The sequence below is a fragment of the Oryctolagus cuniculus genome, chromosome 19 (genome assembly GCF_051225735.1).
Source record: "Oryctolagus cuniculus isolate XC-2025 breed Fujian yellow rabbit chromosome 19, ASM5122573v1, whole genome shotgun sequence".
NCBI lineage: Eukaryota > Metazoa > Chordata > Mammalia > Lagomorpha > Leporidae > Oryctolagus > Oryctolagus cuniculus.
Window position 1 is genome coordinate 56,245,562 of NC_142885.1, and position 27,739 is coordinate 56,273,300.

A 27,739-nucleotide genomic window follows, 5' to 3' on the forward strand; every position below is an offset into this window, starting at 1 on the left:
TATATACATTTTGATTTTGTAAAGAAAATTAGCTACTTCAAATTTTAAAAATCATACTGTATTTATGTTTCTCTTTCCATCTTTACCATCACTTCTTTCTTTCTTAGCCACCCCTCCCTAAGGAATTGCTTTTTTTTTTTTTTTTTTTTTTATTTTTTGACAGGCAGAGTGGACAGTGAGAAAGACAGAGAGAAAGGTCTTCCTTTGCCGTTGGTTCACCCTCCAATGGCCGCCGCTGCAGCCGGCGCACCGCGCTGATCCGATGGCAGGAGCCAGGATCCAGGTGCTTTTCCTGGTCTCCCATGGGGTGCAGGGCCCAAGCACCTGGGCCATCCTCCACTGCACTCCCTGGCCATAGCAGAGAGCTGGCCTGGAAGAGGGGCAACGGGGACAGAATCCGGTGCCCCGACCGGGACTAGAACCCGGTGTGCCAGCGCCGCAAGGTGGAGGATTAGCCTATTGAGCCACGGCGCCGGCTCAGGAATTGCTTTTAGTTTACTGACCCTACATATTGCTTCTTTGTTTTCTATTTCCTTAATTAATGCTCTTGTCACTTCCTTTTTCATACCTCACTTAGGTGTTAACTGTTCCTTTTTTCTTAACATCTCTTGAGTTGAAAACTTTATCCATATACTTAGCCTTACACTTAAAAAAAGATTTATTTATTTATTTGAAAGTCAGGAGAGAGAGAGAGAGAGAGAGAGAGAGAGAGAGAGAGAGAGAGAATATATCTTCCATCCTCTGGTTCACTTCCCAGATGGCTGCAACCACCCGAACTGGGCCAGGCCGAAGGCAGGAGCCAGGAGCTTCACCCAGATCTCTCACATGGGTGGCAGGAGCCCAAACATTTGAGCCATCTTCTGTTGTTTTTCCCAGGTTGTTAGCATTGAGCTAATGAGCTAATGATTGGAAGTGGACTAGCCAGGACATGAAATGGCGCCCACATGGGATGCGGGCATCGCGGGTGGTGATTTTACCCATTATGCCACAACACTGGCCCCGGTCTCACACTTCGTAATGACTGCATTTAGGGCTGTACATTTACTTATATCAAAACTTATGTCTCAGTATCTGGAACTTCCACTGTTACACAGGTGTAAACATTTCATGATTTTCAGTATTTCCTTTTTCTCCCAGGAGTTATTTAGAAGTTCATTACTGATAATAACTTTTTAATGTCCAAATCATTTTCTTAAAGAACTGGACCATTTATACTCCCCAAAACCGTGTGGATACCAAAAATTCCCCCCACATTACATCTCATAACACTAACAAGCAACAAACCAACAACCCATACCCTAAAGACCTCTTTAAAAAATTCCCAAAACTCCATAACTGGGGCCAGTGCTATGGTATAGCAGGTGAAGTGGCTGCCTGCAATGCCGGCATCCCATATGGGCGCCGGTTCAGGTCCCGGTTGCCCCACTTCTTCTTTCTCTTCTTTTTAAAAGATGTAGTTATTTATTCGAAAGTCAAAGTTACACACACACACAGAGGAAGAGGCAGAGAAGGAGTTCTTCCATTCACTGGTTCACTCTCCAATTGGCTGCAATGGCCAGAACTGCCCCAATCCAAAGCCAGGAGCCAGGAGCTTCTACCAGGTCTTCCATGTTGGGGCAGGGGCCCAAGGACTTGGGCCACCTTCCATAGCTTTCCCAGGCCACAGCAGAGAGCAGGATAGGAAGTGGAGCAGCCGGGACTCAAACTCTTGCCGCAGGCCGCGGCTTTCTTTCTTGCTAGGCCACAGCGTGGGCCACTGCTGCATCCGAAATATTTTCATCTCTTTCTCCCTCTCAAGTCCACACAGAACAGTTACAGAGTCAGTAAGGCATCCAGTGAGTGACCCACTGCATACTCACATTAGGCACACAAATTCAACTGACAGATCTCACCAAACTGCACAGACCCCGCAGATCCAGGTCCACACTCAGATTTGTGCATACCCTCTACAAAGATGGATCCACCACCCACAGAGATGGGCTCACCCATCCCACTCAAAACCTAGCAGCCCACTGACCGACCACAGCCACCCACCCAAGCATCGCCCCTGGGTCCAGTATGGGCGGGGGCCTTGTTCTGACTTCCTTCGGGTTGGGTTGGCTTTAGTGCCGGTTTTTGGTGTTCTTAGAGTTATCACCTGCCCCTTTCTCCCTACCCAGCCCCCAGCCCTCCTCCCCTCGCCCGCCTCCATCGCGCATGTGCTCTGCATTCCCTCCCCCTCTTGGGTACCAGGCGGCGCTCCCGGGCGCTGGCGGCGGAAGAGATGGAGCAGCGTCACGAGCGCCCGGCCCCTTAAAACGCTGCTGGCTGGAGCCGCCTCCCTCCCTGCAGCCCGCGGCGGGGATGGAGTGAAGGGAGACCCGGCGACCTGCCCGCTGGGATCAGCGATGGAGTTAAAGCAATCTTTGTCCACCCACTTGGAAGCCGAGAAGCCTCTGAGGCGCTATGGAGCAGTGGAAGAGACGGCGTGGAAAGCGGAGGGACTGGGGAGAAGTGAGTACTCGGGCGTGGTGGGGGGCGTTTGGGGACCCGTGAGCTACAGCCGGTGATCGCCGGAGCGCTGGGAACGCAGAGAGCGAACCAGGGAAGCGCCCCCGCGGCCGGGCTTCCAGTGCTGGGGGGATGCGCAGCACAGCGCCGCGCTCTGCCCGCGAACAAAAGGGGGACCCTCCGGGCTGGGCTTTACCGGGAGGCTTGGGAAATGGCCCGGCAGTTAAGCCAGCTGTCTGGGCTGTACCCGGAGTCCCGGATCCGTCAGCGCGCAGTTGGTCCGGGAAAGTAGGATCTTTTCCGCAGTCCAGGGAGGAGGATCCCGTGTCCGCCCGAGATGCGCCGGGGCACTGGACCGTCCTGGAAAGCGCCCACGTCCCTGGAGAGGGGGGAGTGTCCACTGGCTCCCCCACCCCACCTCCCGGCGGGGGCACACCTGAAATTCCCCGCGTTTCCGACCCGGCCTCCTCCTGGGTCACAGAGGGTGGGGAAAGGGTTAACCCTGAGCACATTCTTCTCCTTTCTCCCTCTCCTCAGTTCAGGTCTTGGTTTGGGTACCATCCTAGGAGGCAGTTCCCAAACAGACCAGCTGTGTTCAGTGGTTCTCTCCAGGTTGTTGTGGTGTCAATAGCATCTCTAAATACAGGAAGGATTTTTGTTGTTGTTGTTGTTTATAATTAATAGGGTGCATTAGTGAAAACTACCCTCAAAGTGTACAGGCAGCATTGGGGTTCTTGTGCTGTTCCTGCAAATCCAGGGGCTTCCCGGTGTTCCTGCTCTGGCGTTGCTTGCCTAGCACTGTGCCTCCCGCCAGACTGGGAAAGGCCCTCCAGCCCTTCCCTGAGGGCCTGCTGCTTCCGCTTCGTTCTGGGTAAGGGTGTTCAGCAGTCTTCTCTAGCACCAAGCTCTGAACTAGGCTGGGCAAAGTACTGTGAATGTGCTCCCGTGTTTTTTCTGTCTTCACCTGGTAGAAAACTGTGTGTGTGTGTGTGCTTTCCCTATACCTGTATTTATAAATACAGACAATCTTCCCAGAATGGCTCAGCTGTGTTTGGGTCCTGGTGTGCTTAAGTTGGAATCAGAATCATGTCTTGGTTCCTCACCTGCTATGGTGGATACCATAATGCTCCCAACCTTTTTCTTTCTTCTTTCAAAACCTGCCTCCTTCTTCTTCTCTGTTGCATCCCTTCAAAACCCTCTGCCCTTTGTGCTTTAGCATTACATTGAGGCAGAGAGTCTAGCACAAACTCAAAACAATTTCAATAATGACTATCTTTTATTGCTCGATGACCATGTCCAAAACCTGTGCTAAGAACTTTAAATGCATCATCTCATTTAGTCCCACAACCATCTCCTGTGGTGAATGACTCCTCTTTCATAGATTCAAAACAAAATAATAATAATAAAATGGGGCTTTTTAGGCCATACAACTGTTAAGCAGTAAAACCAGGGTCTTAACACAGGTTTGTTGGACCCCAGACTTTTAACATGGAGGTTTATGGCATTAATGTTTTCAGAAAACTTCCTGAGTCTGTTGAGAGTCTCAGACCATGTTTGGTTTTTTAATGATTTTATAATTATCTGGTGGTCCTGTTAGTCTCTGGAGATTGCAGGGGCCTTCAAAGCCCACTGGGTCTATACAGAAAAAGAAACTACTTGAATAATAATCCTTGCTCTGTCCCTTGCTGGCTATGTGATTTTAGGCACACTTCTAAGCCTCACTCTGCCTCCATTTTCTAAAAATAGAGATATGAACAGTGTCCACCTTATGTATGTAGAACACAAGGTTAAGTGTTCAGTTCATATTGGCTGCTTCCATTATTTTACTGCTCTATCTGTAAAACAACCTGTTTTTATCCTTTAAAGGAATTACATAAAGTGATTGCCTGGACTAAAACCACAGTGTTGGTCACTTCCCTAATAACTCTCTTACAGATTTTTATTTTCTCACCACTTTAAAAGGAACAATTGTAAGCATACAGGAAAATTGCAGCAAGGACCCAATTTATACATTTTAGCTCCTGAAATTTTTGTACTTCTAAGTCCTGGGCTACAAACTGTTAAAAGTCTGGCAGAAAAGCATTCTCATCCTTTCTATTCCAAATCATCAAGGACTGTGAAGCTAGCTTCCTAGTTCCATGCAAGACCACAGTTTCTGATCTGCTTTCGCATAGATCCCCAAATCTGTTTTTTTTTTCCTTTTTACCTATTAAAACTTGAAATTTTCTTAAAGCACTAATCCAGAGTCCACTTTTAAATCTTGAATCTGGCAAGTTTTGATCTATAGACTCTGTCTGCCACTAGGCATTTTTGTTTTTCTAAGTGGCATTTTTGGAACATTCTCTCAACTCCCAGGGGATCTATGGATCTATTCCATAATGTCTGGGGCCTCCATTTATTAATGAAGTGTGAAAATTAGAACAATTGATTCTGTGGCTTAACAATTGCCAAGCCAGCATCGTAATGCATGAAATACTGGAGAATAGAAAATAGAAGTGGTCCATTAAAAAGAAGGCATGCTGTATTTAACTTCCATGCATAACTGAATTCTTGATGTTAAATAAAAAGTATGTATAAATTAAAAACCATTGAAAAGAGGTGAAAGATTATAGAACTGGATGCTTTCAGTTTTGGTCTCATTAATGATTATCTCATTTTAAGTATAGTTTTTAGACAGAGATATATGTGCTGTAGTACAGTAGCAAAGAATGGGAATTTTGAATTCAGTTGAAAGGAATTCAAAACAGTAATAACAATTTGTAGCTTTGTCACCCTGGGAAAACTGCTGAACTTCTCTGTGTGCCAGTTGCTTATCTGTAAAATGGGGCTATAACAGAAATGAGCACTTGGGGGTTTTGGAGGATTAAATGAGAATGCATATAATGCATTTGTTTAGCACACCATAATTGCTCACTCAGTGCTGCACTGCTGTCATAGTATGACATAGACAATAGAACCCAAGGGTACCTGAAATAATCTCCTCAAGTGTGCCAGCCACAGCTTTCCACTGCTTCCATGTCTCTGTAAATTCAGGATAATGATCATATATATAGCACCTTCCTCACAGGATTGTGATGGGAAGGTTTTTGTACCCTCTGGTATTTTCTTGTTTGAGAAAGATTCTAAGCAATTGCTCCCATCCACCTCTGACAGCATTTTTCTCCTAGAAGTGAGTGTTTTTTTTTTTAATACTCAGTTGGAAAATATATAGTGACATGTCAGTGTGGTTAGGTCTATAAAAATATTGCTTTCACCAAACTGTAATTAGTTGAGGGTGACAGAAAGATAAGGAGCCTTTTGAAAAAGCACAGAGCTTTTAAAAAATACAGTTGTCTATTATTGTGGCCATTTTTCCTGATAGATTTGAACATACCTTAGAGGATGGTCAGAATTTGGGGCATGGGAAGTGGAGGAATGGGTGGCACAGTGGGGGAGGGATGCCAGGAGAGGTAACATAAGGGCACCAACACAAGCACAGAGGTAGAAAGAAATGCACTATGAGTAAGAGATGGGGATAAAGTCGAGTGTTCAAACAGCAATCTTCCCATAAACCCGAGGGAGATGACTGTTATTTAAAAGTCCAAGGATGTGTATGGACTAGCAGGCAGATCACTGAACTGGCCAATGTCTCAGGTTTAACAGTGTGGAGACGGAAACAGTGTGAATTGCGCCGATCTACAGAACGGATTCTTGGGAAGGGTTTTGTGTTGTTTTCTTTGGCTTGATTACACGTGCTGATTTTATTATTTTCTTTTAGAATTGTTTTTTCTTTTTTTATTAGAGAAGTAATAAATTCACTTCATAAAAAATGCAAATTCACCTGAAATATAAAAATAAAAGATGAAAGATGCCCTTCTGTCCTCCCACACCCATTTCATTCATTCAATAAAGCAGGTATGGAGTGCTTTCTAAGTGCCAGGCAACGTTCCAGGGTCTTTGGATAGTGTTGAGCAAGAAGTCCCTGTCCTTGTGGAACTTCTATTCAGGGGAAATCAGGGTATGAGTTGGGAGCAAGCAGGACAGTTCAGCTGAGGGCAACTGTGTCACATGGAGATTAATAGGGGAAGACTGTTTCTCATCTGGTGGTCAGGAAATGCCTCTCTAAGGAGGTGACCTGTTTCGAGGTAAACAGTAAATGCAAAGGCCCTAGAGGAAGGGACAAAAGGTCAGAGTGGCTGGAACTCAGTGAATCATGGAGAGAATAGAGATGAATTAGAAAGGAGCCAGCCTAAGTAGGGCCTTCTAAGTCGTGGTTAAAAAAAGTCTGGAATTTGTTCTCATTGCAGGAGAAAATGCTGAGGAATTTTAAGCAAGGGACTAACATGAGCTGGTTTTTGTTTTTAAAAGGTCACGTTGGCTACTGGATGGAGAATCAGACCCTAGAGGGGAAGCGATGATCACTGTAAGCATCATTCAATGTAGTCCCTGGTTCCTTCCTAGTCAATCCCACCTTGGATGAGTGGTGGGAGTTTCCTTGAGTGTAAAAGGTGAGACAAGGGTTAAAAACAGAATGGACTGTCCTCTGGGAGACCAAGCACTGGGTTAGGAATTAGAAGATCTGTCAGTCTCTGCGCTTTCTATGGATAGGTAACTGACTGCCAATTACTACAGGAACCATAACAGCAGTGATGGGAAGACTATGGTGAAGACTGAATATGGTAGTATCCAGTATATACTTTGAACAAACCGATTATTAACATTTCTCTGTGTTTGTTCATGACTTTATGCTTCATTCTTGTGAGAGTCTTCTTCTTAGGTATTAGTTGAAGGAAAAATCAACTGTGCCTATTCTTGGTCTCTGATTAGTTATTAAACACTTATTAATAATAATAGCAGTCAATGAGTTTTAGCCTTCAACTTGAGCTTATTAAATTCTCGTTTGTAACAATCCTATGGCACAGGCAGAATTCTTATTCCCCTTTTACACATAGGAAACAGCTTTAGGGAGGTCAAGCAGCTTGCTAAAGTTCAGAAAGCTAGGAAGTACACAACTGGAGCCCGAGTCTAACCCACTTTGACTCCAAATGTTCCCATCAGTGTCTGCCACTCATGGCACAGTGCTGAGTTGCAGAGATTAGAGATGAAATAAGACCTAACTCTTAATCTCAAGAAGTTTACAGATTTGGGGACTGGGGGACACAGCTATAAACAACTGCACCTTACAGTTCCAGTAGAATGGAACAGGGGCTGAATGAGAGTGCCAATGGGAAGTGAGAAGTGAAGATTGACATTTACCTGGGGCTGAGTGCCAGGCCACCATCCAGGGGAAGGCATATTTGCCCCAAGCCTCAGGCAAGCAGGATTTCAAAGGGTGACGAGAGGAGGAGGGGTATTTTAGGTGAGCTGCGACCAGAGGAAGGGAGGTAGAGAGAGATTCCTGATGTGAGTTCCTGCAACAGTTCTGTATTTATTTATTTATTTATTTATTTATTTATTTATTTATTGTCTCTTTCCTTTTGGCCTAAAGAGATCTGTGTCTATTGGCTCTTGCGCAGCACGACTCTGGGTTTGTCTAGGTCGCTGTCACCTGTGGGTTGGAGGCCAGTCCAGGTAGAGGCTCTTTTCTATTGCAGTCTTTCAGAGCGTCACTCACAAGCTCCCCAAAAGGTGCTTACCACACAATCCGTTCATTGCCTCACTGTTCAGTTGTTTGCTAGCTTTAAAGGGACAGAGATGGAGAGGGCCCAGATCCCATCCCTAAGTCCTCTGTCCTACACTGTCCCCTTCCTCCCTCTGCTGCTTCCTAGCACTGCGGTCTTGAGGAACTAGCCTAACTTCTTTCAACCTCAGTTTCCTAATCTGTAAATTGGGAACTGTGATCTCTTTAATCCCCTGAGGTTTAATATACAAGGTAATGTTTATAAAACATAGTGTCTGACCTATATATGTCAGTAACAATGTTACTGATATTGGCGGTGTTAAGATTTGGCTCAGTTTAGCTGAGTGGCTGAAGTTTAAGCGGAGATACTGCTACTGAAGAGCAGACAGCATCTACAGTGTTGGTTATCATCAAGGGTTCCATAAAATCCAAACTGAAAAATTACTACAATGCATGACATGAACTATTCTGCTCACTCAAAATTCCCAGTGAGACATGGCCACCACACTCAGTGTGGGAGAGTGGACTGTGGTAGGGCCCCAGCCCATCTCACCTGTGTGCCCCCCTCAGTCAGGCAGCATAAAGTGGATACCTCAGTTTATCTGTGTTCAGTCTCCCACAGCTGGTTGTTACCTTTCCCTACAGCACCGTGACAGGCATTTTTGTGACATTTCCTTTGCTCGTGGGGCAGCTTTCTTGGCTATTAGAAGTAGCACTGTTCTTTCTCAGGGGTTGTAGCTTGAGCCCCACAGCATCTGAGTTCTGTCAAGTAGGAACCTAGTTTTTTCTCCCAGAGGTAACCTGTTTCCCAGGGCCACTGGCTGCAGAGCCATGTCTGCGACTGACCTCAAGGGCATCTGATGGAGTGCTGTCTGGGTGCAGCGACGCCCCTGCCTGGCTCCTCCTCTCTTCCCTGCACCACACTGTTAGGGTGACAGCAGCCCTAAAATCCTGTCCTTCCCCGCTCTGTTCTCCTCAGAGTTGTGTTGGCTCTTCTTTGTCCTCAATTTTCAGTATGAATTTTATTGTAGGCATATAATTGTATATGCAAATATTCTAAAAATTGTATGTAGAAAAACTGTTTTATAATATAGTATTATAAAACTTGTATAAATAAAGACTATAAAATAAACTTGTGTAAAATAAAAAAAATCCCAGTTAAGTCATTCATTCATCTCTTTATTCATCCATTCGATGTATTTTCACTAATGGCCTCTGCTACACTGTGCTAAGCTCCTCAGAATACAGTGGCACTCAGTAAAGTATATAGAGTCCCTGCTGGGTTTGCTGTGGCTAATGAAACAATACCACAGACTGGGAAAATTACAAATAAAAGCAGTTTATTTTGGCTCATAATACTGGGCCAAGGTCAAGGGGTGGCATCTAGTATGGCCTTTTTGCTGGCCGGGTGCATGTGCCTGTGCATGTGTGCGTCCTCTGGTGTCTACTACCCCTCTGCTTATAAAGCCACCACAAGGGGGCTCCATCTTGTTGCTATCTCACAATGGAGACTGAAGTACAATGTGAGGGGACAAACCATATTCAAACCACAGCACCTGCCTTCATGCTACTTAAGGTAAACTGGGAACAATCCTTGTTTCCAGTGATGCAGAACAAAGAGATCAAAAGATGATGCTATCCCTCCCAGTCCTTCGGAAACAGAATTCTGGATATGTTGCTGACCCGTTGCCCTCTCAGTTAAATGTGATGAAAAGATTCATTCAGATGTTTTGCTACAGGGGTAGTCTTGCAGGCCTTTGTGAAGATAAGTTTGAATAGTGCCAAACCATGTTTTCTGGGCTAACCGGAGTGCGATTCTTTACCGCTGTCTTCCTGCAAGAGCCATGACCACAGGAACTCTGAGAGTCCTCTTTACTGCTGAGTGCTGCACACTCAGGCCCAGACTCAGAAGCCTCTCAGTAATATTTGCCATACTGGGTGGCTTTTAGTCCACAAAGTTGGTACAAGGATTTATTCATGTTTTATGAACTTTCAAAGTCATCTAATTAAGAAAGAGTTAGCTGGAATCTCAGTTGGTCTACATTGCCTGTCCACCTCACTAAGATGGTTTGTTGTGGAGGCTACAGTGAGATGTTATTTCTTGCCTTTTTTTTTTTTTTTTTTTTTGCTTTGAGAGAAAGATGCAAGATTTTCAGATCAGACAGAAAGTAACAGGCATAAGCACCATTTTGGGAAACTGGTAACACTTAGACAATGGCACAGTGAATACAGACAGCCTGGGCTAGGTGCCTGACGTATACCCTAGCTCCTTGATTCCTAACCATAAACTCAGGTGAAGTGCATGATTCACAGTAACACCTTTCTGGAACCACAAAAACAAAAAATGACAAGGCTCCATTAAAACTGCTGGCCTGGGGCTGTGGCACAATAGGATAATCCTCCGCCTGCGGTGCTGGCATCCCATATGGGCACTGGTTCTAGTCCCGGTTGCTCCTCTTCCAATCCAGCTCTTGTTATGGCCTGAGAAAGCAATGGAGGATGGCCCAAGTGCTTGGGTCCCTGCACCTGCATGGGAGACCTGGAGGAAGCTCCTGGCTCCTGGCTTCAGATCAGCACAGCTCTGGCCATTGCAACCATTTGAGGAGTGAACCAGCTGATGGAAGATTTCTCTTTCTGTGTCTCCCTCTCACTGTAACTCTGTCAAATAACTGAATAAAATCTTAAAAAAAAAATGCTGGTCGATTGGAAAGATATTCTGATTTCATGCAGACAACCAGGTCATCTTTGATTTTTCTGCTATGGGACTGTAGAGTGTTGCAACCTTTGGGGGAAGCAATTGGATAATATCTTTTAAAATTTAAAATACTCGTATGCTTTGACCCAGCAACCCCACTCCTGGGACACTAGAATAAAAACACCAGTACACAAAGATATGTGCAAAAAACTACATATAAAATGAAACCCATCAGAATGATTAAGTTATTCATCCACTGTGAAATGTTATTCAGCTGCTAAAAAGAAATAAATTAGAGTCATAATAGTTGTCTTATAGGTGTCATTGAGTAAGAAATAGGAGATCCAGGAAAATATGTAGTAAGATCTCTTTAAAAAACATTGTAAGACTTATTTCTTTGAAAAACAGAGAGATGGGAGGGGTGGGACATGGTGGGGCAGTGGAGGATGGCAATGGTGGAGAGAAATCTTCCATCTGCGGGTTTACTCTCCAAATGCTCACAACAGCCAGGGCTGGGCCAGGCTGAAACCAGGAGCTAGGAACTCCATTCAAATCTCCCATATGGGTGGTAAGAACCCAAATACTTGGACCATTGTCCACTGCCTCCCAGGTGCATCAGCAGGAAGCTGAAATCAGAAGCGAAGGAGCCAGGACTTGAACTAGCACTTGGACATGGGATGCTGGTGTCCCAAGTGGTGACTAAACCTGCTATACAATAGCACTGACCCTAAGATCTCATTCTTTTTTAAGAAAAAATTCTTATTCTTTGTCTTTCTCTGGGTCTGTGTGTCTCTCCCTCTATGCCTACAAATACATAGATACAGACACATATCACATATGTGTGTGTGATTCTATTTCTGTGGAGAAGAACATGAAGCATATATAATAAATCACTGTCATGGGCTTTCTGGGGGAAGAGCCAGGGGATGGGTCTGGTGTGACAGGCAGAGAAAGCAGGGGGCAAATGAGAGCCAAGCAAAACCATAAAATAAAAAAAGAACTCTGCTGGGGGAAAATCCCCTTATACTCTTAATACGCTTACATGTTACAGTTATAGTAAATGATGTATTCGTTGGATGGAGCAAAGGGGTACTCTCATTTCAGAAATTTTTAAATGTGGGAGAAACTGTGGGTCTCAGAGTTCAGGAAACAGTTTTATTTGATTAATCCTTACCACCACAACTCCATGATAAGCACTACTAATCTTTTTAAAGATATATATGACAATCAAAGAGCAGATATGAAAATCTGGTCCCATTGCCTGCTAGAGGAGGGATCTGAACTTAACTATCTGGCTATAACGCCCACACTTGGTGCATGTGTGGGGACAGGGTTCTATGAAAACTGCAGAACCTTCTCCATTTTGCTGTGAGCCTAAAACTCTTCTATTTAAAAAAGACTGTTTATTCAGATTTATTGAAAAGACTGTTCAACTTTTCCCTCTATAGTTACTTGTAAACCTTCAACCACCTTAAATTCCACTGGTAGCCCCTATGTTTAAAGGGAAAGTCATCTGAGAGAGTGTTTGTGGAACCACATTTACTTATTTGTCCTTACAAATAAAGAAGGGCTAGGTAGTTACAGCCCTGTCCCTGCTCTCACTGCAGATCCACATGCCAGTGTCCTCCTGATGGAAGAGGAAACTCCTTGCTCCCATAAGCCAGGCCTGGGATAAACGTGAGAACAGGCAAGATGAGCAGCGAAGGCACAGACTACCTTTCCTTGCTTTTCCTGCCTGTGTCTACGCCCCTCTGTCTTTGTCTGTGCAGGCTGCTCTAGGGTGGTACATAAACAACAGAAAGGCATTGCTCTGAGTTTTCGGGGCTGAGAAGTACAAGATAAAGACCCTTGCAGATGCTGTGGCTGAGGAGGGCCCCTCTTCTAGTTTGTACATGGCCATCTTCTCTCTGTGTTAGCACACGGCAGAAGGGGTGGATGCCACTAATCCCATTCATGAAGGTGCCACTCTCATGACACAAGCAGTTTCCAAAGATCTCAGATTGTAATGGCATTGCCTTGGGGGTGAGGTTTCAACACAGGAATTGTAGAGAGATAAACATTTGGTGTAGGGTACTTCCCCAGTCCAGGAGGGACTTAAGGCGGCTAAAAACCTGAACTTATGTGTAGGTCTTACTCCAAAGATGAAATGTTTTAGCAGGCGGCTCTTATCATTTTGACAAGAAATAAAAGTGCTTACTTAGCTTGTTTTTATTTTTGTTCTATTTGATTCTTTCTGCATCCAGCATGCCACACACACAGCATCAGCAGTGCCATGTGAGCCCTGGAGACCGCCGTCCACTGTGGCAGGATCCATCCATCTCTATCGTCTTTAAACAGACATGATGAGGGCGTCCCTGGAGCACATGCTGGTGGTTAAAACCATGCAAATGATATCCTGAGGAGCAGACCAGCTGCGGCCCCCGTGGCCGGGCCAGGTTCCAGGAGCCACGTGGTTCATTTTCCTCAGGCTGGGTTTTGCCCTCTAGCAGGGCTTTGTTAGCTCTCACATGCTTATCCAGAGCTAAGACTGGATTAGCTTTATATGTCTTCTCTGCTGAGACAGGGGCTTTAAAAACTTGCATTTACTTATTTATTTGATTTGATTTATTTGAAAAGCAGAGTTAGAGAGAGAGGTTTTCCAAATGCTGGTTCACTCCCCAAATGGCCACAACAGTTGGGGCTAGGTCAGGCTGAAGCCAGAAGCCAGGAGCTTCTTCTGGATCTCCCACATGAGTATAGGGGTCCAAGCACTTGGACCATCTTTCACTGCTTTCCCAAGTGCATTAGCAGGGAGTTGGATTGGAAGTGGAGCAGCTGGGACATGAACCGGTGCCCATATAGGATGGCAGCACTGCAGGCTGTGGCTTTAACCTGCTGCACGAGAGAGAGAGAGAGAGAGAGAGAGAGAGAGAGATACTGAGTGACTGATTTCCCGCCTGCTGATTCACTGCCCAAATGCCTACAATTGGGTCTGGCTATGAGAAAGTCAGAAGCTCAGAACTCTATCCAGGTTTCCAAGTAGCAGGGACCCAATTATTTGAGCCATCGCCTACTGCCTCCAAGAATGCACATTAAGAGGAAGCTAGAATTGGAAGAGCTGCGACTTGAACCCAGACACTCCAATGTGGGATGTGGACATTCTAAGCAATACCTTAACTGTAGCACCACTGTCTGCCCCTTTTAAAAAAACCAAGGTGGGGCCAGTGTTGTGGTGTAGCAGGTAAAACCGCCTGCAGTGCTGGCATCCCATATGGGTGCGTGTTCAAGTTGTGGCTGCTCCACTTTCAATCCAGCTCCCTGCCAGTGCACCTGGGAAAGCAGGGGAAGATGGCCCAAGTAATTGGGCCCCAGCACTCATGTGGAGGATCTGGAAGAAGATCCTGGCTTTGGATTGGCCCAGCTCTCACCATGGCAGCCATCTGGGGAGTGAACCAGCAAATGGAAGATCTCTCTGTCTCTCCCTCTCTCTGTAACTCTGCCTTTCAAATAAATAAATAAACCTTTTAAATTAAAAAAAAAAATAAAGAATCAAGGCAGAGTTCACATAACATAAAACTGATCACTACTTTGAGGTATATAATTTATTGGCATTTAATTCTTCACAGTGTTGTACAAATATGCACCTGTAGGAGAGAAAAATTTCTTTTCCCCACTTATTGCTAGGTTTGTGGCTGAGACCCTTATAACAAAAGAGGGAGTCACATGAGAAGAACATAACAAATTGACTGAATGTAAGTTACCTGTGACATGGGAGTCTTCAGGAATGAGGAACCAGAGAAACAGGGACACATGTACGTTTTCTGGACAGGCAGAAGTGTGACTAGAGGACAAATGGGAGCAAACTGGGGCCACTCAGCAAGTCCCGTTCATTCAGACTCTTTTCAGTGTTCCTGTGTGACATTCCTTCCCTTTGGGTTTAGAACAGGACACTTGTCACATGAGGGTCTTCTGGGAAAGACAGGGAGAGTTCAGAGTGAGCTTCCTGTTTCTGTTGTTTTTCAAGTGCCAAGGTGCCATACTATGGGGTGGCATATCCTGTGCCCCACTGTGCCCCTTCCCCAAGTGTTTGACAATGACTGCTTTCTGTGTCTTTGGATTTACCTACTCAGGATATTTTATAAAAATGGAATTTATACAATATGTGACCTTTTGTGTCTGGCTTATTTCATTTGGCATAATGTTTGCAGGGTTCATCTGTTTTGTAGCATACATCAGCACTTTATCCTTTTCAAAAAATTATTTATTTTAATTTTATTTGAAAGGCAAAGAGGGAAACGGAGAAAGATCTTCCATCTGCTGATTCGCTCTCCAAAATGCCACAACAGCCAGGGCTGGGCCAGGCCGAAGCCAGGAGCTCAGAACTCAATTCAGATCTCTCACATGGGTGGTGGGGGTCAAGTACTTGAGCTATCACCTGCTGCCATCACTTGAGTCATCCATCATCTGCTGCACCCCAGCATGCATATTAGCAGGAGATGGATTGGAAACAGAGTATCCAGGACTCAAACCAGACACTCTGATATAGGATAAGGGTGTTCCAAGTGATGACTTAACTGCTAAGTCTACTGCCTGTCTCCTTAATTCCTTTTTAAGGCTAAGTACGCGTCATTGGTGGGTAGTCCACATTTTGTTCATCCATTCATCTGTTGTGATTTCTACCTTTTTGCTATAGTGAACAGTGCTGCTCTGAAAATTCATGAACAAGTATTTGTTTTTAATTTTTAAAATTTTTTTTTGACAGGCAGAGTGGACAGTGAGAGAGAGAGAAAAAGAGAAAGGTCTTCCTTTTGCCGTTGGTTCACCCTCCAATGGCCACCGCAGCCAGCGCATTGCAGCTGGCGCACCGCGCTGATCCAATGGCAGGAGCCAGGTACTTCTCCTGGTCTCCCATGGGGTGCAGGGCCCAAGCACTTGGGCCATCCTCCACTGCACTCCCTGGCCACAGCAGAGAGCTGGCCTGGAAGAGGGGCAACCGGGACAGAATCCGGCGCCCCGACCAGGACTAGAACCCGGTGTGCTGGCGCTGCAAGGTGGAGGATTAGCCTAGTGAGCCACGGTGCGGCTTTGTTTTTTTAATTATTTTGGGGGTAGATACTAAGGAGTGGAATTACTGGATTATGTAATTCTATGCTTAACTTTTGAAGGAAGATCAGGGATTTTTGACTTCTATATTCTTTGGCATTTCCCACAGCCTTGATTCTTTTCTTCATCCTATCTGCCTGGGCTGTTTATAATTCTGAGGGATAATTTTGGAAAATGGTTTCTGGTGTTCTTTAAATACTTAAATTCTTCACTGTAGGTCAGGCTGCTTGGGTTCAAAGTCTACCTCTCCCACTGACTAGCTGGTTGATCTCAGGCAACCTTCATTCCGACCCCTCAGAGGTCTGTTGAGGAATGTGGTAAGGTGTGTACAATGCTTAGCCTAGTGCCCAGCATTCAGTAATTGCATAAAAATGTTAAACCATGGTGATTATTTTGAAGAGCTGTGTTAGTCAGCTTTGGCTGTCACAACAGAATGCCACAGACTGAACGACTTAAGGAACAGAACGTCTCACAGTTCTGGAGTCTGGGAAGTATAGGATCAGGGTGCTGATGAAGTAGCTTTCCTTCTTTTGGCTTGCAGGGGGTTGCCTTCTTTACTGAGTGCTCCTGTAACACCCTCTTTGTGCACAGGTGAAGGGAGGGAAGAGGGAAGGGAGGGGGGAGGGAGGGAGAGAGGGGAGAGAGAGAAAGAGAGAGGGAAGGAGGGAGGGAGGGGGAGAAACAACTTTCTTGTGTTTCTTCCTATAAGGATACTAATCCTGTCTGATCAGCATCCCACACCAATGACCTCATTTAACCTTATTTTCCTCCCAGTGTATCCTGCTTTAGCATATGGTCATACTGGGGGTTAGGGCTTCCACATATGAATTTGGGGAGCACGCTGAGTGTCAGCCCTCTTATTTGGGACTGAAAATTGCATATCAGCATCATGACAGCTTAGGGCTGGGAAGAATTTAGAGTCCATCTAGTCTGGGGTTTCTCAGCCTCAGCCCCACTGACACTGATATTTTGGGCTGGAGAGTTACTTATTTGGGGAGCTACGCTGTGAACTGTCCGGTGTTTTAGCAGCATCCCTGGCCTTTGCCTATTAGATGCCAATAACGCATGTCCTACCCCTTACCCAGGTATGACAGCCCCAAATGTCTAGATTTTGCCAAATGGCCCCTAGAAGGGCCAAATCATCTCCACCACTGCTCAGGTCTGATACTTTTTGATAATGGTACTCGGGTTTAGGTGCAGACTTTCCTGTGCTATCTCCTCAGCTATGTCCCTAGACTGCTGCTCCTTTTCCCAAAACTGTTGTTTCCAATTTTCTGTTCACACACACACACACACACACACACAGCACTAGCAATAAAAACTGTTGGGTGTGCCCAGGATGAAACCAAGAGAAACACAATTATGAGATTCCCAAAGCAAAGGAAACCTGTCCATGCAAAACGGATTTGCTTCTCCTCGAGGCATTCCTACCCAGGAAGATTCCTGCTTACTGGAAACTGAAGTGAGGGAGAAACAGTCACTTTAACTTACAACAAAGAAAGTGCTTCAGGTGGATGACTAGAAATATCCTTCAAACAACAGCCCTCCCCGCTGCTGCTACCAAAGTGAGGAGGATTTGTGTCAGTTCACAGAACACTGACTGCAGGGTTTCTCTGGAACATTATCTGCTCCCTGGGACTGTTTCCTCTTTATTACCACTCCAATGAGTGTACAGGAAACAAGAAAGGGACCTAGAGGAAAGCACCCCAGGTGACAAATGACAGCTGTTTTTACAAACTGAAATTAGCATTTCTTTTGATGGGGTTGGGGAGGAGAAAGAAAGCATATTCTTGCTTTAATGTTCTTACCTTTCTTAGTACAGAGGAGAACCATGAAATCAGGTGTTCCCCATGATTCAGGTGTCTCTTATTCCCTGTCAGGGAGACAGTGTGTGAATATGTCTGTCTGCATTTATGCTCAATTGCTTCAGGGGGCACAGAGTGAGAATTATATTGCTGGGGATAGTCCGTGGCATATTACAGTCCCCCAGGTAGTGGGGATTGTACAGTCCCTCCACCTCCTGTTTTAATGGATTAGAAATCTTTAGCTCAGGGGCCTGTCTTGTGGCCTAGCAGCTTAAGCTGCCACCTGCAATGCTGGTATTCCATATGAGTGCCTGCTGGAGTCCCAGCTGCTCCACTTCCAATCCAGCTCCCTGCTAACATGTCTAGAAAAGCAGCAGAGGATGTCTCAAGTGTTTGGGCTCCCACCAACCACATGGGAAACCTGGCTGGAGTTCCAAGCTCCTGGCTTCAGCTTGGCCCAACCTTGGCCATTGCAGCCATTTGGGGAGTGAAAAGTAGATGGACGATCTCTCTCTCTGTTTCTCTGTCTCACCCTTTGTATTAGGTATTACAAGTAATCTAGACATGATGTAAAGTATAGAGAAGGATACGTATGCACTATTGGCAAATACTGCACTATTTTATATAAGGGACTTAAGCATCTATGGATTTTCGTCTCCATGGAGGGGTCTTGGAGGCAATCCCTTGTGGATCCTGAGAGACAACTGTATATTCAAAAGGAGCTAAGTTTAAAAAAAAAAAGTCCCTTCCTGATAAAGGACTTTCTCTACCAGACCATGATGGCCAACACCTGCAAGCTCTCAGTAAAACAAATATTAACCCAGAAACTGTCAACCTATTGTTGCTCCTGGGAAAACACTTTAACCCATGTGTCCTGTTGCCCTAGACCAAGCATCCTTTTCAAAAATGAATACAAAATATACAATTGCTGTTAATATTATTTACAACCATTATTCACCAATCTGTGAATGGAGAGATGCATAACCTGAATTTGGTGGGCCCTCCTCTGTTAATTTAGCTCCTTTTCTGAAAAAGTAAACATAATAAACTATTTAGAAAAGATTATTAACCTCTGGCTAATGCACTTCCCAAAGAAACAGCCTACTGTTTGTAATAACAATGTGTCCAGTGCAGTATGAAGTCAGCCATAGTTCTGATGGGGCTGGGGGCAAGAAACAACGGCATAGTTAAGGGAGTGCAGGAAAAAATTAGTATCTCCTTATACTACTGTGAAAAGATAATTTTCAGAAAAAGTACAATCTTTACTCTCACTAATAAATAGAAATGAACAAATGTTAAAGACTGTATTCTACTCAATCAATGAAGGAACCAAGCAGGTAGCACAACTAGTTCAAAAGTGCCTGGAAAACAGACTAACTTACAGACCAGGAATCCAGAAGTGGAAGTGCAAAGGAAAGTACCACAGATTGTTCCATGGGGGAGAGGGAACTTCTGTGGTACAGGACAGAACTCACAAGGTGTGGGCAGGATTATTTCTGTACGTACTCAGTTTACCCACAACTTACAGAGTTGTAAAATCACTCAAAGACACGGACAGACCAGGCTGCAGTAAGCTGGAGAGGTGAGCACTGGACAACTCAGTTTCCACTAAAGCACGCCTTTTTTTCCACAGTGCCTATGACGCTCTCTTGAAGAGTAAACAGTAAGAGTTCAGGTTTTTAATGAACCAGTTTTCAAGCATAAAGAAAGCTACTGATTTTCAGGAGTTACAGGTTATAAAATGATTCTTTAGAACATAAAATAATTGCAACCTGGTCCAGTGAGTGGCTGCGCTTGCAAAGATGGAAGCCATAGGACTCTTAAAAAAATGACTGGAAGTTTGGCCAATTAGTTACCCAGCTGGTCCTACCTTCATGCCAAAGGTCTGATATTTTATTGGCTTTTTAAAAATCTCACGCAGATGTTTGGCTGGGTTCAAACCGCAGAGATTAACTCAGCGCTTGCTGGTTATCTCTCCAGCTGCTCTGAGAACTAAAATACCCATTCTGTATATATTTTCTTTTCTTTTCTTTTTTTTCTTTGACAGGCAGAGTGGACAGTGAGACAGAGAGAAAGGTCTTCCTTTGCCATTGGTTCACCCTCCAATGGCCACAGCGGCCGGCACACCACGCCTATCTGAAGGCAGGAGCCAGGTGCTTCTCCTGGTCTCCCATGGGGTGCAGGGCCCAAGCACTTGGGCCATCCTCCACTGCACTCCCTGGCCACAGCAGAGAGCTGGCCTGGAAGAGAGGCAACCGGGATAGAATCCGGCGCCCCGACCGGGACTAGAACCCGGTGTGCCGGTGCCGCTAGGCAGAGGATTAGCCTACTGAGCCGCAGCCCCGGCCTCATTCTATATATATTTTCTAAGCTCAGGGTCATCACCATGTCATCCTGTGGCCGCTAACTACCAGCCTGTCTGCCTAACAGATCTTCCAGAGAAGTGACTGTTAACAGAAGGACCGGCACACAGTAGGAATTCCAAATGTATCTGCTGGCTTGCATGCTGGTATTTGATTCTTAAACAGCTGAAGAAAGCTGCATTACTTCCTTGGGAGAGAGGGATACCAGGCAAGCAGCTAACAAACTTCTAAAAATGGCCATGGAAGAGAAATTACTTTGGCCTGTGTGGAACTGGAATCAAGTGTCTAGATTTACAGTATTTACTCAGCTGCCATTTCTATTATCTAAAAATAAAGCAAAACAGCTTGAGGTTGGCTAGAGAGCACAAACGTCTCAGCGTTCGATTACTTACTAGCTTGGCATACGTTACTCAGTGCATAAAGATCTGGCGACTCCACAAAGCAGCATATCAAAGGCAGGATTTAAAGATAGAAATTCCATGTAGCAATTTGTCTTTTTTTGCTGCATTTATAAAATCAGCCATCTGGATGCTCATTGTCCAAATAAAATGATCTCTTTCTGATTGGGGGCCTTTTCTCGAAGGCAGCATTTTAAAAACTATGTTCCAAGGAATAGCAGCTGTTGATAGGTTTTCTAAGAAAGAGAGACAAAACTGGTCAAGAAGTTTGAAAACTGCTGGGTGAAATTTAGTGACATAGGTTTCTCAGCTGTAGGAATCTTCAACAGGTATATTGTTGAGTCTCTGAGGGAATGTGAAACCTGCCTAGATGGGCAAGCAGCCTCTTGCCCTCGGTTCTGCTTCACCTGCTGCTGAACACTGTTTTAACACTCTCATTTCAGCACATCTCCAGCTTTCTCAAAAACTTCCTATTGCCTCTGATGCCAATCCCAAACTCCTATGTCATTTTTGGTTGGTTGTTGATTTTTATCTTTTATTGAAGTATTTAATATGAGGGCACTTGGAAAAGTTCATGGACATTGGAATTAAAAGATTTTTAATTGGGTGCAAAAAATGTTTGAAATCCCTGCATATGAAGAATCTTCAAAAAGTTCATGGGAAATGTATATTACAAACTCTGCAACTACTCAATTCTACTGCGTCCAGTATCCCTGGGTCTTAGCCTCAAAGCTGCATGGGAAAACACGTGAATGAATGGATGTGGCTGTGCTTCACAGAAACTGTATTTACAGATACTGGAATTTGAATTTCATATAGTTTTCCCATATATGAAATATTTTCTTTTGGTTGTTTTCCCAATCATTTAAAAACATAGAGAGTATTATTAGCTTAAGAACTGCATGAAAACAGGTATTGGGCTAGGCTTGGCTGGAAGGCTTGCTAAGCCCTGGCCTACATACATCACAGGCATGTAAACTGTGGTCACACCACAACTGACATGTTGACTGCATGGGAAAGAGAAAATTCTGTTTGGCTTTGATCAGTTCCACTATTTTTCATCTCTAACACACTGTGCTCATAAGTCAAATACCTGGGAGAGAACAGAGAAAATCTCTAAGTTAACCAGAATCTATTTCTGTGGCTTGCAATTCTTTCTCTTCACTATGTGTGAAAACACCCCCAATGAGCACTTGTGAAAGAGACCCACTCTGAGCTACACAAACTTCCCAGTGCCTCCTGCCAGCTTTGCAATGACAGGGTGAATATTCCTAATCTAAAGACCCAAAACCCAAAATGCTCCAAAATCTGAAACATTTTGAGTGCCCACAAGATACGAGAGGAAAATTCCACTCTTAACAGTGTTGCAGCCACAAAGCAGGTGCATGCACTAACTAGTATAAAATTACCTTCAGGCTATGTGTATAAGTTGTATATAAAACATAAGTGAATTTTGTGTTAGGCTTGAGTTCTAGCCCTGAGATATCTCATTATGCATATACAAATATTCTAAAATGCAAAATCTGAAATATTTTGGAATCTTAAGCATTTTGGATAAGGGAACTTCCCCAGGCACAGGACAAGCTCTATGAGCAAAAGGGCTGAATTGTGGCTAGGAAGAGCCAAGCTAAGGTCAAAGCCAAACACTGTCAGAACTTAGCACGTCTGTTGGCTCTGCTAGGATCAGTACTCAACTCCTGGTTAGGGAGGGTGGGGCACCCCAATCTCCACTCCCTGTCAGCGTTCTGCAGGTGAGGAGTGTTCTCCCACTGAAAGGCAATGGAGGCTGGCACCGCAGTTCACTAGGCTAATCCTCCGCCTGTGGCGCCGGCATACCGGGTTCTAGTCCCGGTCGGGGCGCCGGATTCTGTCCCGGTTGCCCCTCTTCCAGGCCAGCTCTCTGCTATGGCCCGGGAGTACAGTGGAGGATGGCCCAAGTGCTTGGGCCCTGCACCCCATGGGAGACCAGGAGAAGCACCTGGCTCCTGCCTTCGGATCAGCGCGGTGTGCCGGCCGCAGCGCGCCAGCCGCGGCAGCCATTGGAGGGTGAACCAATGGTAAAGGAAGACCTTTCTCTCTGTCTCTCTCTCACTGTCCACTCTGCCTGTAAAAAAAAAAAAAAAAAAAAAAAAAAAAAAAAAAAAAAAAAAGACAATGGAGGTGCTACGGTGAGAGCAAGGACAATGGATGTTGCAGTACAAGACCTGCAGATGACTACTGAGAACGGAAATTGTTTTCCCCTTCTAATAAAAATAACATGTGTTTTTATTTTGATTAAAAGAGGGCTAATGCCCATATTTCTTGAATTTCAAAATACTGAAAATTGGAGTTGAGGGTAATTGTCATTTAAAAACATACTGCTAACCCCAGATAACCACTACAGACCACTACAGACACTCCTTCAGATGTCCCTCTGTTTTCCTCCTCCGTTCCTTCCTTCTCTTTCCCTTCCCTCCTTCTCCTTCTCACAAAGAGAAACAAATCGCATTTTAGAATCTAGTTTATTTTCTCACATGTCTCTGCTGTATCGGGGGCCCCTCCTTCCCTATGAATATCAGAGGAAATTCTTTTCCATTTAGAGTTTGAATAGAGGAAGACTTTAGGCAGGAGTGTACACAACTCAATTGGTGAGAAGTGGAAGCTTAAGAGAAATTATACTTGACAAATTAGATGTAACTTGTGTAATTTGGAGCTACAGTGACATGAATAGGATGTAACAGAGACTCTAATATGATTCAACAAACACATATTTTGATTCCTTTTGCACAGATGGGTCTGCTAGGTGCTGAGGAAGGAAGAAACCAGGATGCAGGAGGTGGAGTTGCCTCCTTCAGGGAGCTCCTATCTAGCGGAGGAGAGAGCAGCAAAGACACTGTAAAGCACAAACGAGCCCATGGCAAAGTGCATGAGCCAAGTGCTATGGGGACACTAAACAAAAAGCAACTAAAATGCAGTTATAAAGTAATCTGGCTAGTCAACTCTGACACGTTTCCATCTCACAGATAAGAGGGGATCCCATCTGGCTTTCACTCTGGGTCCTAGCCCTCTTGCTTGTTTCGCTTTGAGCTCCTGTGAAGAGGATCCTGTTTCTCTGGGTGATTTTGCTTTGATTAGCTCCTTCCTCACCTGGTAAACTCCTCTCACAGTTTCAGGTCTCAAATACTGATGGCCTGCTTTCCCTCACCTCTCCTTGGCTCAGTACCTCACTGTTTTAGGATACTGTTTTCTTTTTTATGCCTTCATTGCTCACAATTGATATATATTTATGGCTGTTTCAGCTCAATTCTCTTAGGGTAGGGATCACACCTGTTATATTTGCCCAGCACTTGGCTGTGCTCAGTATCTATTGAATGAATGAAAAATAAAGGACTTTGTTAAATGAGAGAATACATGCTAATAAGAAAAGGAAGACCGGTTATTCCAATTAAGAACAGGTAGGCTCAGGCCAGCGCTGCGGCTCAATAGGCTAATCCTCCACCTGCGGCACCAGCACATCGGGTTCTAGTCCCGGTCAGGGTGCCAGATTCTGTCCCGGTTGCTCCTCTTCCAGTCCAGCTCTCTGCTGTGGCCCGGGAAGGCAGTGGAGAATGGCCAGGTCCTTGGGCCCTGCACCCAACATGGGAGACCAGGAGAGGCACCTGGCTCCTGGCTTCAGATCAGCGCAGCGCGCCAGCCGCAGCGGCCATTCGGGGATGAACCAATGGAAAAAGAAGACCTTTCTCTCTGTCTCTCTCTCTCACTGTCCACTCTGCCTGTCAGAAAAAAAAAAAAAATGGTAGGCTCTGACCATGGAACAAGGAGGTGCTAAAAGCAGCATGGGATGCTGGACTGAACCTTGGAACAGACACATGAGTAGAAAAACTGGTGACTTCAAGTCAAGTGTGAACTTTAGCGAATAGTACTGTACTGACATTCAGTTCTTAGTTTTGACAAACATACGGTCTTAAGATGTTAACATTAGTGGTGTGTGTTAACAACAGTCAAGAAACCATGTGAAGGTACCACATTGAGCTTTCTGGTCCCACCTGGCAGTCCAACATGAGCTATCACTCACTTTAAAGGCTAGATATGAACAAACAACAAAGTTCACATTAAAAATGTGTTAGAAAATATTCATTTTTTCTTCTCATATATAAAGTTTTATTACTTAAACTCAAGTATATTTTCTATTTTTCAAGAAAAATATGTTTCCCCATTTTTATCAAAAAATTTCAGAAGGAAATAGGAAATTCTGTACCTCTTGAAGCCTGACTTAATGCTAACTGAATAATGACAGACTGCTTCTCCAGCTTCTCAAGGTATCACAATTCAGCCTGGGGCACTTATTAAGGATCTGCTGAGTACATGATATTGTTTTGCACAAGAGTGGGTGTAATCTACAATAAATGATATCCTGCATCTGCGATCAAAGGTTTTTCAATTGCAAAAGAAAGGATAGTTTGTGATCTCAAGAGTGTTTTCAACATCTCCCCCAAAAATGAGCCTACAAAATTAATTCCCATTCCTATACAGTGAAATAATAAATACTTGTAGTATATAATATGTTTGAGCCTATTTTACAAAGTCAAATTATACTGACATCAGACCACAGTATCAAAACTTATGACTCAGTCTGCTAATACTTAACTGATTTTTTCTTTCTATTTTCTAACTTGTAGTAATTATAAGATGAGCCATGGCCTATGATTAAATCTGAACTTCTCAGGTGCAGAGCAGGGGAGCCTGCAAATCCCAATATGCCCTTCTGAAAGCAGATGGTAGAGAGGACCAAGAGCTGTCAAGTTTCTAGCCCCACCTAACTTCTGTTGGGCTGGTTTCTTTCCTCTAGTATATACTGAAATCCCTTGTGCCTGGAAATCATCCAAAGCCAGAGACTCTATCTAATTCCAGGGAATATCATTAGGCTTATGACCTTATAACTGTGTTAAGTTATAAGATCAAGATTGCTACTCTATTATGCTGTGAACATCTTGAAAGGCTGAGTAGGAAAAATGGAGATCCTCACTTAAAAAATTCCACCTGAAAGGCCCTCTTTGAACATAGCAACAGTTCAGTTGGTAGAATTTGGTTATAATGAGTATTCTGTGAGAAACCACTCTTGCGGGCTCTGTAGAATTAGCATTCTCTTACAACAAAGAAGGCTGAAATGAATAAGGGAAGAATAGGAAATGTCATCTGAAAAAATACCCAACAATGCCCACTGCTAGGGTGCAGGGCCATCCTGGCTTGCCTGAGACTTTCCTCATTTTAGCACCGACAAGGCCTGTGTCCCTGGAACCATCAATCCTGGGCAAACAAGGGCAGTCTGTCACCCTCCTCCTACCCTTGCTTCATGGAGATTGTGAGGGTTGAGAAGGCGTTTGCTACCAATGGTGAACAGCAAAACTGGTCTCCCCCATCCTTATCCACAGCAGTAAAAGCCAAATACTGCAGTGCTGAAGAGTGAGGGTGACTGCTGCAAGAATTTGACCCAGAGGAGCAAAATATCTCTAGAGAATGAGCTAGTGTGCTGGATGCATGAGAACCAAATCAATAAAGCAGTGCAAATGTTAACTATACTCACGTATTAAGACAGGAAACAGCTTTGTTTTAAGGAATGCACCTTTTAAAACAATATTCACCATATCAAGGCATTCAACCTGTATGTCAAAGCATGGAGACCTCAGCCTAACTTTTCTACTATACTCTCTGAAAAAGCAGCCAACTTCCTAACTTATTCTTGAAAAAATAAAGGTTTATTCTATTTATTTTAAGGGCAAAGTTACAAAGAGAGGGGGAGCGAGAGAGAGATCATCCATCCACCGGTTCACTCCCCAAATGGCTGCAACAGCTGGGGCTGAGCCATGCCAAAACAAGGAGCCAGGAAATCCATCTGGGTCTCCCATGTGGATGGTATGGGTCCAAGCACTTGGGCCATCCTCTGCTGCTTTCTCAGATACATTAGCAGGGAGCTGGATTGGAAGTGGAGTGGAGCAGCCAGGACTCGAACTGGCACCCAAACATAGGCTGTGGCTCAACCCGTTGCACCAAGATGCCACCCCCCGTCTTTTCTTAATAGCAGTTTCTGGCTCATCAAGTTGACATTTGCCTTTTCTCTTCTGGTGACTGAGATTTAAGGTATTGAAATAATTTAGTGGCACTCATTGCAGGGGCTGCATAGATACTGTCAGTAAGCTTTAAAAAAATCTTTTTAAAGAAATAGATGTTTATTATAAACAACTGACAACACAGAAGCATAGAAAATAGAAGGTAAAAGTCATATTCTACTCTCAAACTGCCATCCCTTCACAAATTTGGTGTATATCCTCTCAGTTTTTTATTGGGCATATATTAATATATGTATTTTAAAAGACAGATTAAATGATATTATGTATACTATAGTTTTGCTTTTTATAATATTAGGACCATAAGAAATATAGAATTATGTCATCCTTTTTGATGATAGCATGATTTTCCATTTTCTATATCCTATTTTTTTAAAAGATTTATTTATTTATTTATTTGAAAGGCAGAGGGGCCAACGCCATGGCTCACTTGGTTAATCCTCCGCCTGCGACCCCAGCATCCCATATAGGCGCTGGGTTCTAGTGCCAGTTGCTCCTCTTCCAGTCCAGCTCTCTGCTGTGGCCCAAGTGCTTGGGCCCCTGCACCCGCATGGGAGACCAGGAGGAAGCACCTGGCTCCTGGCTTCGAATTGGTGCGTAGTGGCCATTTGGGGAGTGAACCAATGGAAGGAAGACCTTTCTCTCTGTCTCTCTCACTTTCTATAACTCTACCTGTCAAATAAAAAAAAAAAAAAAGGCAGAGCTAGAGAGAAAGAGAGATCTTCTATCCATTGGTTCACTCACCAAATGGCTGCAATGGCCGGAGCTGGGCTGATCCAAAGCCAGGAGCCAGGAGCCAGGCGCTCCTTCCAGGTCTCCCACATGGGTGGAGGGGTCCAAGGACTTGGGCCATCCTCTGCTGCTTTCCTAGGAGCATTTGCAGGGAGCTGGATTGGAAGTAGACAGCAGTTTAACCTGCTACACTACAGCACTGGCCCCTTCGGATTAGCACAGTACTGGCCGTTGCGGCTAACTGGGGAGTGAACAAGCAGGTGGAAGACCTCTCTTTGTTTCTCCTCCTCTCTCTGTGTAACTCTTTCAAATAATGAATAAATCTTTTTTTCAAAAAAGCTTTTATCTAAGTAAAATACATGGAAGATCAGCAACTTAGTCTGAATTCATTATATTTTGGTATAAAAAAATTTGAAATCCATGCATAGCTTTTCTTCAAATGTATTTTCCACTAATATTTTAAGGACCCCC

The 27,739-nt window shown here is 44.4% G+C and overlaps 1 protein-coding gene and 1 pseudogene across 4 annotated transcripts in view; both read left to right on the forward strand.

The window, feature by feature from the left end:
- The first annotated feature begins 2,197 nt into the window (after nucleotides 1–2,197).
- Nucleotides 2,198–27,739, forward strand: part of BMERB1 (bMERB domain containing 1) — a 155,272-nt gene continuing 129,730 nt past the window's right edge. The window contains exon 1 of one of the 4 annotated variants that reach the window (XM_089321617.1): nucleotides 2,198–2,493. In XM_089321617.1, the coding sequence (XP_089177743.1) occupies nucleotides 2,388–2,493 (106 nt within the window). In that variant the 5' untranslated portion in view covers nucleotides 2,198–2,387. The remainder of the gene's footprint in view (nucleotides 2,494–27,739) is intronic. The other 3 variants (XM_089321616.1, XM_008257799.5, XM_002711778.6) reach the window with 3 other exon arrangements.
- The window catches only part of LOC138847060 (centromere protein N-like), a 54,206-nt pseudogene continuing 29,089 nt past the window's right edge, over nucleotides 2,623–27,739 (forward strand).